Source organism: Myiozetetes cayanensis, unplaced genomic scaffold (assembly GCF_022539395.1).
Source record: "Myiozetetes cayanensis isolate MyiCay16 unplaced genomic scaffold, myiCay2020 scf7, whole genome shotgun sequence".
NCBI lineage: Eukaryota > Metazoa > Chordata > Aves > Passeriformes > Tyrannidae > Myiozetetes > Myiozetetes cayanensis.
The window spans coordinates 23,356,531-23,372,799 of NW_026087964.1; the positions used below are offsets into that span (position 1 = coordinate 23,356,531).

The window sequence follows — 16,269 nt, forward strand, 5'->3', positions numbered from 1 at the left end:
AAAAGGTGCATGGAAGGCTATTCATTGAAAAGTAAAGGTAGGTCCACAGATTTCACTGAAATGTCTAATATTTATACCCGAGTAGTAATGGAAAGCAGGAAACAAAACCTCAGTTACAGAAGATATGGACAGACCACTAAACTTCATACAACAGATGTTATTCGGTAACAGTTAAGAACAGGAACAGGCAATTAATGAGGCTTCATCTGAATGATGCCTCTCGATTGCAAGGAAGTACTTATGGGACAAAATCATGCCTATACTACTGAAGAATTAGAAATACAGAGAATAGACAATAAAATGAGATTCCAGGTACAGTTCCCTTACGGTAAGTGAAATAGATTTGCCTCACAGTGTGTCTACATTTGCAGTAAAGACAAAGTATATACTTTGAATCTAACTTATGCCTTCTGCCATAGAATCAAAAAGCCTTCAGTAAAAATCGTGTTGCTAAAATTAAATTTACACTTTGTTTATAAAAACAGAACCTCAAAGACTGAAAAAATAAGTGATAATAGATATAAATTAAAACTTTTTGTCCTCTACCACATTTCAGCATCTTTCCTCCACCAGCTCTCACTGCCACCTTCAATTAATGACACTATTCTAACAGTTTCTTACTTACTATTATATTCTACAATGGAAAATAACATCTAACATTCAAGATCTCAATCTTCTGACACAGAATCAGACATAGACATTCCAAGTTATGACAACAGTGGAACCATTATCCTGCAAAAACAGAGCCCCCATTAATCCAATAAAAGTTGCCTTCAATTCCATGCCTCCTACCTGATCAAACTGGAGATCTTCACCTCTTTGAAGAGATCTGGACAAGAGCTTTTCCTGTTAAAAGAAAAACAAACATAAATTTCACAATGCAATTGACTGCTACCAAAACTAGATTTCTTCTTTCTCAATTATATTACAAAGAAATAACGTGTAATGTAAATGTTTGCATTATTTTTCAGCTAGAACCATTTCTGAAGATGTGAAATGTACTCACGAAAGCTAATTTGGTAGCTAAACAGTAATATCATTAGAGACTGACAGAGAGAAGATGTCAGACCTCTCCCAAACAAGAGGGCCTACAGCAGTGTGCTCAACAGGGATAGCTGGTGGTGGGTGCCATGTGTAACTCAGAAGGAAAGCCATTCCCATCTGAATTAACAAGTGGATTAATGTTCATATATGGCAGGCTCTTCTAAGTTACAATAATAAATTTTAAAATGTCTTCACAAAGGCAGAGACAATTGTTCAATGCTTTTGTAATCCACTCTTTCTTTGAACTGCAATGAAAAATAAGTAGAAAACCTAGTCCATGAAAAAGGGAAAGTTAATTATAACTTGCTTTACATTTGAAGTAAGTTTTTAAGGTACAGAAAAGTACTAGAATTTAATTATTACAATAATTATTGCTACCAGTACCATAAGGCATACTGCTCTGCTAAGAGTTAAGTTATGTTCCTGGCAAACAAATTTAGTGAGGATTAAAGCATTAAGGAAACAAAATACTCATGAAGTGTAATAGTAAACAGTAATTTTTACTAGTCACAGTGTAGAGTACCAAATTATAACCTTAAAAGAAATTCAAGTTCTATACCTTGCTAGGGTAATCTGGAAAGTAAAAAAAAAAAAAAAAAAGAAACAAGAAAAGAAGAAGGAAGAAGAAAAAACCAAAGAGAAAAAAAGAAAAAAAAAAAGAAAAAAAGAGAAGAAAAAGGAAACAAAAAAGAACACTGAGTCCCACACACTGGCTCTGAGGGTCAATGATTTACAGTAAGCCAAGAGCAGCTGTAACAGCTTTAAGGCAAAACTACAAAGCAGTAAGATATAGAAAGATTTGATGAGCATTTCTTGCTATTTTAACAAATTTTTCAATACTCTCCAGTTTATAATAGTATAAGTAAGTTCAAAATGTTATCTTTAACAAGGAAAGTAGAAAAAGTACTCAGGGTAAGGAGTTAATAGCTCACATGAGATTGCAGTAAAGCAAACAAAGAAGTTTTATGGAGCAAGGTAAGTCCAGTAGCAACCTGGAAAAGCTGTTAACTTGCCTGCTCTAGAATGTAAAAGGAGGTGTCAGCAACACTGATGGCCAGTACTGCTCTCACCAGTTTGTGTCTGGGTTAGCACAAAGTAACTCAGTAGTTTAGTATGAGACAACACTCATGTTTGTCAGGTTATTGACAAAAACTTGGAAAGTTAACACTGCTTGGTGATAAACACTCACAAGGCTGCAAGAAACAGACTATATCTCAAACAGATAAAAATTCATATTGCATGCACCAGATCCAAGATTCCAAATGGCAGCTTATTTTTTATTGGCCTAACTGTAATCTTGAAAATACAACACGATTTCTGACATTTTCTGCTATGAGTGCAGTTGTATTTGGTGCTCAAAAGGACACAATATCTGGCAACTATTACAGCCTCCAAAAACTTGAATTCAATATTGCCCAGCCAAAAAGCATTTGGCTACTCTGAAAGTGTAATTTGAAATAGTTAGATACCAATTCACAAGCCATCTTCACTTCCTATAATCCGAAGAAAGCCCCCTAATTATCTAGGAAAACACTACCATTTATGTATGCTTGCAGTATGTCTAAATAAATATTTTAAGAAGAAGGTGGTTTTAGGAAAATGCATTTAATACTCTGAAATAGCTCTATTTGTTGATCAACTGATTTATTAGTCAATGTTCCTTCACTGTGTATTCAAAAGCAAGAGGGGAAAGGTTTCACTTTCCTCTTTCAAATTCATATGATTTAACATGTATAATCTGTTGAAAATACTGAGAGTTGACATTTTGAAGCAGATACTAAAAACTCCAGAAACAACTTGCAAAGCAGAATTCTTTTTAACTAGCACTCCTCCTTCCCTTTTTAATAAGGAAACGCCTACTGTAGGTGAATTTATGTTATCTGTACTATGTTTTTAGATAAACTGCACAAATAATTGTTATCTTATCTACAAAGCAGAAACACAAGAAACGTTCCACTCTAGACAAACATTGTTTTGTTGCTAAATAAGCTGAAGGAAAATAACTACAAAACTATTTCCTGAGAAGATGGATAAATGATTTTCCTGTAAAAAGATGGAAAATATCAGGTTTCTTAAGTCTTCTTAGGATACGATGCCTCAACATACCATATTTCCACCACAGTATTATAAAATTATAATACAGATGAACAAACCGTGGGTTTATTATACCCACTGCATGTGTCTACACCCAAAAACTGCTAAGGAAAAGAATAACAAATCAAAGAGAAGTGAAATAATAATCTCTAAGTCTTTAGACAAAGAAGCTGAAAACCATGTCAATGGATAGCAAACTCCTTTTAAGATAGTTCTGAAAGTTTAGCTTCCCTCACATAATCTACACTAACTGAGGTACTTCTGTACCTGAATTGTCGATATATTTTTAAGAGTTTCAGCATCAGGAAGAATGAAGACCTTACAAGTTCATAACCCTCCCTATTACGTTTCCTCAGCATTAAGGATCTTAACTGCTAGAAGGTAAATATCACTGTAGTTAATGTAACACTGACCAAACAAAGGTGACATAACCAAACAATACTCTTGAACCCAGTCACAGGTTTATCAAGGCCTTTGAATTACTTGTATGGTTTTAAAATTTATTTTCTTCTAATATCTTCTTTTACCTCTGCTTTGTCATGGTCCCCGTCATCTCATATGATTTACAAAAATTTGTCCAACAGTATAATATAAAGGTTTGGAAACTTTAACTGAATTAATAATTTAAGATTTATTTTCCTGGCTTCCTAAAGTTCAGAGAGAGATGAAAACAATAGGTCTACATTTATCTTTTACAAGTGAAATGAAAAAAACCCGAACACTACTCCATTAACCAAAGGGCAGTTTGCATCCATTGTGTAAAAGAGAAATGTCAACATAAGGCAGGCAGCAGAGATCAGGATGTAGACAAATGTGTGTGTGCTGTGCAAACAACTGCACCCATGGAAAAAGGTACCACCTGTTGGCCCCTCTCCAGTATTCCCTGGCACCATCCTCTGGTGGCTGGCACACCTCAGCAGGGTGGCTCAGGTGTACACAGCAAACTAGTGCACTTTGTGTCCTCCAAGCTGCAAGAAAGAAACCAGGCAAGGGCCGCTGCGTTGCCTCCTGCAGCCCCCGGGCTGGGCAGCACCTGCATCCTCAGCCCAGTGGCAGCGCAGGGCACAAAGAGCACCGCGCTGGAGAGATGCAGAGTGCTCAGTTTTATTTCAGACAAGCTTCTGAAAGCACCCAGCTTTCATAGAGCTTTGAAAGACCTGAAAAAGTGTAAAATTGCCTGTGTTTGCTACAGCTTTAAATAGTCTTGCTAGTTTTGACTTAAACATGAGACAAACTACAATTTAGTAAGTTAGCAGCTTACTAAACTAACTTGTTGGCACCATGTTGAACTCTCTGCTTAAATTCTAACCATTCGTATTTACATGCACTTGATAAACTACAAAATAATTGAGTTTATCACTAATCTTTTTCACTGGTATAGTTTATGTCACATTTGGAGAAGGTCGGTATCATTTCTCAGTGTCATCCTTCTCAGCTGAAAGAGAGTATTTTTTTAAGCAACAATAGACTGCATTTGAGCCCTTTTTTTCCTTTAAAATTATATACTACTGCAAAGGATTTAGACTAATTGATATTTTTAAAAACCATGGTTTTATTTCATTTATTCACCAAAGGGATGATCTTCCTTCCTGTCATTACACTTACTACTTGAATCATTTATTTTAAGCATTTGCTGATAAGCTTTTTCTGTAACTTTGAAAACTCTGAGGTATTACAATTTTGCAAGCAAAGAACTCTTAATTAAATTAGTTAAAAGGAAAGTATGTAAGTAAATTCACAGCCAGAGAAACCATTCAGTTACTTTTAAAAATCACAAATCAGTTACTTCTAAATGAAACCCATACATCTAGCCAAAATTATACCATCTCCCCACCCCCAGGTGCTGTGTTGATCTGTCGTTGCCTTTTTTTTTCATTTATTTTTTAATTAATTTTTGCTCTTCCACTGGCATGTTCATCTTGAAGTTTTAAAAATGTCTAGCTTCCAACTTTAATTGGCCTGGATTCAAATGCTCTCTAACAGCTTCAAACCAACAGCCTAGCTTAATCTAGCACATTAAAGATTTATGTAACATTGTATATATATATTCCAGATTTTTGTTTGTAGCCAAGTCATTCCACAAAATCAAATCACACTAAAATGATAAAGGGCTTTCCTCTCTTCCATTAAGGCCTTTTTTGCCAATCACAATCAGTGCCCTTCCAGTGTCCCTTCAGTCTTTTATCTTTCTTTTTAAATTTCATACACTAGAACTGAATATTCAGTACTTTAATACAAAAATAAACCTGCTTTTAGTACTTTGAGTATTTCCTTTCAGTGAGACACCTAAGGATTTCCTTCTACCTCTTTAATGTTACATAGGCTTCAGATTGTTTCACTTTTCCGCCACTTTTGGCCCCTCTTTTAATTTTCTGGTTTTCTATATAGTCCTTCCTTTCCACCAATATAAAACAAGGAAAGCTGGCTACACATACAAATTACATTCGATTCCATTAAAATACATTTTGTTTAAAGGAATTTGGCTTAGCAAATGAACCCTGACAAATTGTTTAAAACCTTCAGAAATGACTACTCTAGCCATATCATTTCTTATTTTATCCCAAAGAATTTTATACATACTGTATACACACAAAATACTAATTTCAGAATCTTATTAGTAAAAGATTCTGACTAAGATAGACTTCATGTAATTACCATAAAACCTCACCAGACAACAGAGCTGGAATCACTCTTCTTTGAAAAGCGCATTATTTCATTAGTTTCATGGGGTTTCTAATTTCTAATCTGTTGGGTTGTGTCGATTTTATATGGTTAACAGATTTAAAAACAGTTGTTTAATTAACAGTCAACAGTGTGGCAAGGAGAGACGGCCTGGGATTGTTGTCAGAGGATTTATTTAATGCTGTGTAGGGACAAGTTTTGTAGCACAAGCAAACTCTAGGGCTACTATACTTGCCTTGCTACCAGTGTTCCACTTAGGAGATTTAACTCCAAACTATCTGTGTCTACAGCTTATCTCAATTACAGACAGTCTGGCCAAGCACCACCCTGCCAGTGTGTTTAGCAGATGAATGGAAAGTGAGCTGAGGGAGCAGCACTGGCACACAGATGGAGAGTGGAGCTACCTGCCTCTCCTCCCACAGCATCACCTCCCCCACAGCTCGCCGCTCCTTTCTTAGCCAGGTACCCTTCACTACCTGTGTGCCTCTTTTGCCACAAAGTTTCTGTGCTTTCTTATGAAACCCTCCTGAATACATGACTCTTCTGGATGTCTCTTTGCTTAAAGAGACAAGCTATGTTTAAGTTATAGGTTTGCCTGGTGCACAAAAATATACATATAATGTATATCTAAGGTGCATATAAAGAAATGTTTCATTTCCTTCAGCTTCAGTTCTACTAATGGCTGTAGTCAAAGATAATTCCATCAGTGACCCCACAAAACATGTTTAGCCCCATTTTTGTGTTCTTTTGGACTGTTTCTTAGTAACATTTTTTCCTGAAGTTTCAAAACTGGGGCTCAAGAGCTCACATATGCACTTCTGCACAGGAACACTTCAGAAAGCAGGAGTTCCAAACAGAAGCCTTCTGTAAGCCACAGTGCCTCAGCTACTCAACAGATTTCCAAGTTTAAAAAAAAAAAAAAAAAAAGTTGGTTTTGTTGTGGGTTTTTTTCCCCCTGAGATTTCCAAATTAAAAGAAATCCATTTATTTCAAGATCATGCAGCCTGGATGACCAATAGAATTTTGCATTTTTGCCTTATCTGCAATATATGCTGATTACTTTGGAAAACAAACCAAATGCATCTTCTCTTGGAAGTATATTGTCCAACTATTACTTCAAAGAAACACTGACAGGAAACACACTTCACAGTATTAATGAAGGAACACTTTCTGTTGCTGCTATTTCCTTTTATAACTTCACAGAACTTACGGACACTAAGAGGTCTTGTTTCCAGTAACTACTACATAACTATTTTAACACAAGTCAGTAAAACATAAGCAGGTAGCAACCATGTTTGCAGAAGCTTGTTTATTCTTTGAGTAATCCCTTTGAAAAGTCAGTATCTGGGGATGGGGTTTTTTTCAGTAACCATACATATGATAAATCAGCCTATTTTAGAAAAAAAGCAGGACCATTTCATGGCATACTATAAAAAAAAGGACTCACCAAAGGTTCAGCCATTACAAGTTCAATTTTCTTTTCAGCTTGAACAGCAAATTCAGCAAAGAGGCTTTTGATGACATACTCGCCAGGTTTGACATCTGGATCAATAGTAATGTTAGACATGATGATGCCTCTCTTCTCCCAGGTGGAAACAACACTTGGAGAAACTCTACGTTTATTTACTCTGCTGGGTGGTGCGGAGGCTATAGGAGAAAAAAACAAAAAAACACCAAGTTATAAAGCAGAGCTTCTAAACATAATGCTGCTACTTTCCTGTTCATCACAGATACATTTTCACACAGTAAATTCTCTAAACCAGAACAAGGAAATAACTAGCTGTAACATACAACAAAAATTTTTTTGGTTGGTTATAATTATGTGGGAATTTCTACTCAAGTTGCATGAGGGTTTAAAATGTAGCTCATTTTTGTTACAGATAAAATGCTCTATGATGACCATGATAAGATTAGAGCTTTCAACATGTGGTACCCTCAGTTCAAGTATGACTAAAAATCAAAAGGTTCAATGTAAAGGGTTACACTGAATAAAGGGTTACAATATAGGGTCCCCCTATACCTGCTTGATTCCATTTTTATAGAACATGTATGAAGTTCAAGTTTCTACTTGGTGCTCAAATATCTGCAGGAGAAATATTTCTTTGGCAGTTTTTGTCAGTAGGTTGATTTTCCCAACAAGAATGCAAACCCTTTCTAGACATGTCATGCTAACTAATCTTCCTACACTCTCTAGTCACAAAAGTTTAAAGACTTGTTCCCTATAAGAAAATATTAATTAATCAGTATAAATAACTCTGGATATAACAGTCTCATTTGCTAAGAATTAATGCTTTCACCTTCATACTGAAAGTGTCATATATGAAATTTACATAGTCATTCACCTTTAACTTTTTCTTCCTAAATACTCATTTATTATCAAAGCTGCCAGCAATGTTAATTGCAGTACTGAAAATCATGTTTCAGAACACACTCACACGTGAGTTTAACACACACAACAATTACAGTAAATAACTGCAATTCTTGTCTTGTACACTCTAAGACAAAATAACTGTTGACATCTCTTAACGATGACCCTGATGTACCCAGAGAGGTCTGATATTTCTCTACCATATTCCATGACAGTAGGTAAAAAATATTAGGAATTAGGAATTGTGATTAACAATTCTTATCTATTGATATTAAGATTTTATTTTCTTAAGAGGAGTCATAGTCTGAGCCTGGTGTCAGTCTAGTTTATTGTATTACATCTCAGGATTTGTTCAGGTAAGCTTTTTTAAAGCATTTTGCAGGTAAAGTGTGAGGAGATGCACCTGGTCTATTTTGCTTAACTTGCAAATTTTTTTACATGTTCTCAATTTTTACATGCGCAAACCCTATTAGCTAAATATTATTTTACTTAATATTATTTAATAATGCAACTTTTACTTAAACATTTTTTCAGTGTTCAAGTTATTTATACTTATGAAAATACTGGCTGCCATGGAGACCAAACCTTCGGTACTTCACATCTGCTCAAGTTTGAGTCTCTGCCATTTATCATTTCTTCTCTCAGTTCAGAAAGTTACATCTTATGCAACATAACGCAGACTTCCTCAACTTCCATTGAAATCTATCATTTATCAAATGCATTAGTGAAGGGAGCAATCCTGCAGGAGTGAAAACTGAACGACCCCCACCCCGACTGCCTTCAAAAAGGAAGGTTACCTTGAATAATGTTGGGAGTACTACATATGACCTGTTTTTTTCTCTATGTTAATGCACAAACTTGCTGTTTAGTTGGAGTAATGTATCTTTCTTTTTTCCTGCACATAAACTGCAGTATGCCTTCTTCAAGGCTGGAAGGACTTGCCAAGACTGAGTCCCCAGGAACTGGGGGTAACACCAGAACAACATGTAAACCACACATGCCACAAAACATTTCTGACCATCCCCAAACACTTCAATCTAGCGCTCTGATCTCATTAACAGAGATCCTAAAAGACATAGAAAAGCATGTCCCACATAGCCCAGGCAAGAGGACATCACAGATACTGCTATGATCTAGATCTCCACAATGGAGGTTCACTAGATGGAAGTACACAAAACATTAAGAAACAGAACAAAGTACATGCTGCAAAAGAAAAATGACAACCCAAAACATCTGACTTCAAAGAAAAGAAATTCTCATCCCACATCTGATGATTTGCTCATCCCTCAGTACAGAAGCATAAATGTGTCAGACACTTTAAAAAATATTTCATTTCTTCACAATGTCTACATTCTCCAGCATCTGTACTCTTGTCATCCTTAAGCCCCACTTCTTCCAAAGGCAGCCCAGGAAACAAGAGAGATGCGTTGTGTGTCAAGAATGAGAGCACAGAGGTTTGAGAAGAGATGAAAAGAAGGAATATATCCTTCCTTGCCATAGCAGGTAACAAACAGAAATACCAGCTATGAGACAGGTAAAACAGAAAAATGCTTCAACACAGAGATTTTGAACAACTCTCCTTTCATCTCCATCTGCAGATAAACAAAAATAAAAATGTGAGTAGCTAAAGACCCATAACAGATACCACACATTTCTACACAGGCAGTTGCTTCTATTGTAAATATGAGTTTCTAAGAAAGCTGAAGTTTTGTTCTGAACAACAAATTGAATTCTCTTATTTTAAATCACAAATTGAAGCAATCAGACTGGAAAGAAATTAGATGGTTTAAATCTCCTTCTGAACATCATTAGCTGATACGCACCAGCTGTTTTTACTCTATAGAGAAACTAAGGAAGACTATTGTGCTCCTTAATTCAAAACTATATTTAGATTTACTTCATGTAGGCAAGTCTTAGTAGTGTGTTTACACAATACATTTCTATCCTCAGTTTTCACAATATCACTTCCAAAAAGTCACTGTCATTTAAGAATCAGTAAAACATTGAGAGCTGATTATCTTTGAAGTTACTATCTTTACTTCACGTTAGTAAATTAATCTTCAGTAAGGGATCATCTTAGTGTGTTAACTTTCAAAACTATAAAATGGCTTCTCTCACTAAGGATGAAACCCCAAGGTTGTCTAGACTGATCTAAACGCAGGCAAATCCTCTCCCCAGGCTCATGGGGCATCATAAGGAATGGGTAAATTGGACAAAAATCTAACGTTGGCAAGAAAAAAGAAGCAACTAGACTACAACCCAACTAGCTCCCATAAGTGCTGCAGAAACGTCAGCACAAGGCAGAGGGCGTGACCATGAAGCCAAAGAAATATGGTGTCAGGACAGTCTCAGATCCACCAGCAATGCCACGGACCCCACTCCTTGGCTATAGTTTCACACAGCCCCCTTCAGATGGCACAAAGTGCAGTACTGTCAAGGATGCAATCCCTCCCAGTCACCTCACTCCCTGTACCACCCTCCTCCTGTGCAAGCAAACACAAGTGTGCAGCTGTGCAATGAACTGAACTGGAAAAGCAGCATGCGTATTAATTATTGTCCCCACATTAATTTTACACCATCAGTTGTGCAGTGTACATACCACACATACATGTGTGCCAGCACAAAGAGGAGAGTTAATGCAGGGACAAGACTTGCCTTTCTACTCTTCCAGCAGCAAAACAGAGTCAAGGCTATCCTACAGTCATATGCGTTCCTAAACTCAGTGTTCACAGGCACAAAACTCTTCACGTGGCAATAAACCTATCCCGTAAAATAACAAGGGAAAACTGTCAAACTGAAGAGATTATAAACACTGCCACAAATATCTTAGTTTTGCTAAAATGTCAGAGTATGCAAAAGACAGAAAAAATTACTAGAATGTACTTTCATCCATGAACTTGCTGAGGACTCTAATTCATGACAGCACTAATGGTTCACATTAATGACCCTTGCCTAGCATATGACAACATTTGTGGTTTTATCTGCTTTGTAAAACTACTAAGTTAGTTAAACACACACAGAAAACAAACACACAGGAGGGAAAAATGGGAGGGAGCTTGACTGTGTTTAATAAGAAGATATATAACAGTTCCTTAGAGAAAAGTCCAAATCTATTATCGGATTTCTTAACTAGGTCAAACAACATTATTATCTAGTATAATTATGTTCAGTGGGATTCATTTACTCATGAAGCTGCAATCGATAACATTGTAGGAAGGGTCTATGTGGATTTTAAATATGTTTAATGGGAAAAAAAAATCTCATTATGGGACAGGATTAAGTAATTTCTTTCTGCTATTCTTTGCCATCACAGCATAAGCCATTCTTTACTCTTAGCTGCCACAGAAAATGTCTCAAACGTTGCTTTCAAGTTTCAAAACATGGACTACTCTGCAGAACTTGAGATGAAATCTGGAACCAGAAACCCTACCACTTGCAACAGTTCAAAACTAAAAAACTATTTTCATAAATCACTTGAAAACAGTGAACATTATTCACTTGAAACAATATCCTGTTTGGTTGCTCTGATGTGAGCTACTGCTACATGGGAAATCTGGGAGCAAGTGCCTTAAGGAAATCTTTGTTAAACAGTATTGTTTGGTTGCTAGGGCCACACCAAATTGTTTGGATAGTTGCAAGGAACAGTAAAACAATACAAAGGATAATTAGACAGACAACACACTCCTAGGTCAAAAGGCAACACACCTCGATGTATACTAAATGAGAAACAAAGTTGTTTCACGTTAAACACAAGTGTCCAGAACCAGGAAAGGTTATTTGATACCAAAGCTGGTATTAAAGAATAATATTTTTGTCATCCTGCTTCTCTCTACATAGCCCAAATGCATCAAGTATTTAAGGATATAAGTAGCGTCCTATTTACCAATGAGACTGTTCAGGATTCAAACACACAAAGCAGGCATCAAAAGATAACAAACACACCCCAGCCTCTGACAGTTGATGAGTCCATTTTACCTCATAGCTAATACAGAACAATGAGTTTTAGCTTTCATACATATTTTTGGGTAGTACTTTACACTCAGCTGAGTGTTGGCACTTCATACGTTCTTTAAATCGTACTTTCTAAGTTTTTCTTGGTTTTTTGCCTCAGGTATCTCCCCTCTTTCAAGATATCTGAAAATGTATCTAGAATTATTTTATAGATTTTTAAAATAAAGTATCCAACTACAAAATAAGCATACTCAACATGCTTTTGAGGGGCTTCCATAGTTTTCGTCAAGCAGATTATATTCTTGGTTACTATTTTTAATTCATTGCTAAAGTAGTGGATAATTTTAGACCGCTCACCTTTTAACAATTCAGTTTTTTACTATTACTTTTGCAGCACGTGTACTTTCACAGGTACTCTATATTTCCTGTGATACTTATTGCAGATTAAGGCTTGCATGTCCAACTGACAATAAGATAATTTCCAAAGACTAAAAACATTATATGTGGTTACTTAAAGGAATTTTAATTAATCTCCTTGTCTTCTACTCTGATAACATCTAGAACATTTTATCCTGCCTCACAGAAGTGATATTAATATACATGGAAACATATCTGTAGTGATTGTTAAGAGTGTTCCATAACAACAAATCTTTAGCTATTTTACCAAAGGAATAATTTTTTCCTAATAAGGACGTCAATGCTCAAAAGCGATGGTCAACCTATCCAGAACCATCCCAACAAATTATGAGTAGAACCCAAATGTAAAACCTAGGTTTCATGTGTCCCAGACCAGACATCTGTTTTCTAGAGCAGATAACTTCTTCAAAACCTTTAACATTATTTCACAATTCTAAAATTCCTGTTGATCATCAACTTTCTGTTTTCAAAGTCCTCTTACTTTTACCAATGAAAAAAACCTTATGACTTGAATGAAAGAAATAGTGAATAGCTGTATGAACACAGTGAAGTTCAACACATACTGCTCTAACAACTGGTGCATATTACAGATCTCAGCCTCCAACCTACAAACAAAGACCAAAAAAAGAGCCATTCTAACTTACATCTCTTGGATTTGCTTTCAGAGTGTTGATAGGAGGATGTAATTGCTATCCCTTGATCCAGTCAGTTTACCTGAGTTGCTGAAGCAAGTGATGGCACATCAGACCAGCCAGGTCTACTTTATTGGGTTTTGGTCCAAACTATGTGACAGTACCGACACTGCATGAAGCCTGTCCACAAGCTGGATTCAATGCCCTCCCAGCTCTAGCTGTACTGAATCCTTGCTGGCCTCATGCTCAGCCAGCACCTTGGCACATGTGGCTCTGGCTGGTTTCTTGGTTTACCAGCATCACACAAGTGCTGGAGTCATCAGTCATTGCAGAGATGGTGGATACTTCTGCATTACACTGCATTTATCCCAACTTTCCCCTTTATTTCCTTAACATTCATTTACCAGCAAGATGTTACTAATCTTAAACTGTGATAAGAGATTACAATAACAGAGAAGACACTGCAAACCTGTAAAATATATACTCATTTTAAGCGCATCCAGTTATATACAAATGCTATTCTGACTTTCTTCAGTTATGTAAATTATTCTCAATAATGTCCTTAGATGGACCAAGATAATGAGTTTCTACTCAATACCATTTTTTGAGGCATTCTTAGAGGACGCTTAAAAAAACCCATACCCAATATGAACATTAATCTTGATACTGGTATGAAGAAGTGAAAGTGAAGCGACAGGCACAGCAGGTTCTTGAAAATACAGCCATGTCACTTAACAACATAACCTAAATAATGTGAATAAAACCCACAGCTGTTGCCAGTGAAATTAAATATCTATTAAGGGCCACTGACCACACATTTTCAGAGAGCGTGACACCTAGATATTCCTTTGCTTTACATAATACACACCTACTGACTGGGAACACCACAAATACAGACACAGTGGTAGAAACTGAAATCAGTCCAAATACATTAGAATATACATGACCAAGAAAACAAGGCTACTCTTTCTCCCTTATTTCTCAAACCTTAGTCTGGATATATAGTTCCTGATGAAGAAACATCCTATTATTTTCAGTTCAGACTACATGACTCATTTATCCAGTAATTCTCTCCTCCTTTTCCATGTTTGCAGTATACAGTGAATTTTCTTTGGAAGATGTTTAACAAAGATTATGGCTCCACATTAGTCCAATTACTCTACATGAACAGTCAAAGAAGGACTATTATCTTATTGACAGGCCACATGGACTAAGTCCAGACTGCAAATCCTTACTCACCTCTCTCTCTCTCATTTACTAATTTTAAGTGATTTTTATGAAAATAATTAAATAAGCACCAATAGTAGCTGGTACTTCTGTCTTGCATTTATGGTATGTCACATGTTTGTAAGATGAATGGATTACCTACCTGTGAAGTCAAACAGGCTTACAACTGGCTTAGTTCAGCAATATGGTTCAGTGTAATGTTTGTAAAGCCAAGTCAAACCTTTCAGTAAGAGGAAGTTATATGTGTATTGATAACTTCCCCTCCATGTCTAAATCGGAACTTAAATTTTACTTCTGCAGTAGAAACATTTCCCTATTTACAATTTATCCAAGGAGCTTTAGATATGTTTATATTCATTTTAGTTGAACTATGGAACAAAGAAACATAAATGAATGCTGCATGAATAAACAGAAGATAAATTTATTTCAACAAGTAGCTAATTAACCATATGGTTATAACATGAAGGATACTCTGGGAGAGAATACAGAAAGTCTTTTTGAGTTTATTGTGGGAACTGGTATTACAACAGCTGAGCTTTCATTTGGACTAAAAAAAAACAAACCACAGAACAAAAACTTCACAGAAATCTTCTGAGTTTTATCATAAAGATTATTTTTCTATCCCAATAAACCTGAAAATCCTTTCTTTACAGGAGGTTGACTCAACTTAGAGAGCAGTTCTAAATTGTCTAGCTACAGGTACTCACATGAAGCTTATTTTCTACTTTCAAAAACTCTGAAAAGACAGGCAAGAATGGTAGTAGATACATTACTTCCTGCCAACACAAAGATTTAGCACAAATTCTAAGGCACAAACCCTTATCTGGCAATATCCAGTTTTCTACGTATCTGGGCCAGATTACAATCCTTTAGTACTCTTGCTGCTACAGATGATCCTCAAATTTCTGGTTTTGCTATATAACTTATAACATATAATTATGTCCTTCCAAAGACTCAGTAATCTTTTTCCCCACTCCTGTTAATATCTCTGATAATTTCATTCTTAAACTGTAACTTTTACATTTTCCTCTGGCATAATGTTTTCTAGAAATGTAACCACTCTCCCATTACGTTTCAGTAATATTGCATCAAACTTAAAAGTGATATTTTTATTATTAAAAAAACAAACCAACCAACCAAACCCCAAACACAGAAGTTGAGAAGAAAACTTCTCCTCCATCTTCTCCATACCTGTGAACATAGTCTGAGAGGTATGAAGTGAGTTCCCCGTGGGCCAAACACAAAAAGTACTTTAAAGGTCTCTTCCACTTCTGAAGTCCCCCTCACCATAATCTTCTAGAGATGTTTTCCTATATTCTCTGCCACGTTGCACCTTTCCCCCTTTTTTGTACTAGTACTCAGGCACTCTTTGAGGAAGTATTGTGATGAGTGCAAGACATTCTTCTTGTCTAGCTGCTTTAATGGCTGAGCAAACTCTAACCAGCAAATATTGCAGTGCCTGTATGGGACTTCATCTCTTGTGGTCCCTTCCCTACTTTGAAAAGTCTCAAAATAAAATAGGTATATAATTTCCTCCCTGAAACTCTAGAACAGACAGAAAGATAAATTACAGAGATAAAATCAGGAAAATATTTTTAAATACTTATTTTGCCTAAATTCAGATACGTGAGAAGAGAGAAACAGGATAAACAACAGCCACGTGCATAATGTAGAATCACCTAAATCAGATGAATGTTTTATATTTACAGAAGAACACAAAAATACTTTTATTAAGAAATTTAATGACTGAAAAAGAGGTCAGCTCTGACATTCAGGATAGTATCAGGATACCCAGGGCAGTCAGTCAGAAATAGATTATTAGTCATTATTGGGTTCCCTCTGTCTCCTGAGAAT

General features: G+C 36.0%; 1 protein-coding gene across 5 annotated transcripts in view; it reads right to left on the reverse strand.

Annotated features, from left to right (window-relative positions):
- The window catches only part of FRYL (FRY like transcription coactivator), a 122,714-nt gene that overhangs the window by 89,910 nt on the left and 16,535 nt on the right, over positions 1-16,269 (reverse strand). For all 5 annotated transcript variants that reach the window (XM_050337577.1, XM_050337576.1, XM_050337575.1 and 2 more), the window contains exons 2-3: positions 7,268-7,467; positions 793-846 (exon numbers count right to left, since the gene is read on the reverse strand). In XM_050337577.1, the coding sequence (XP_050193534.1) occupies positions 793-846; positions 7,268-7,467 (254 nt within the window). The remainder of the gene's footprint in view (positions 1-792; positions 847-7,267; positions 7,468-16,269) is intronic.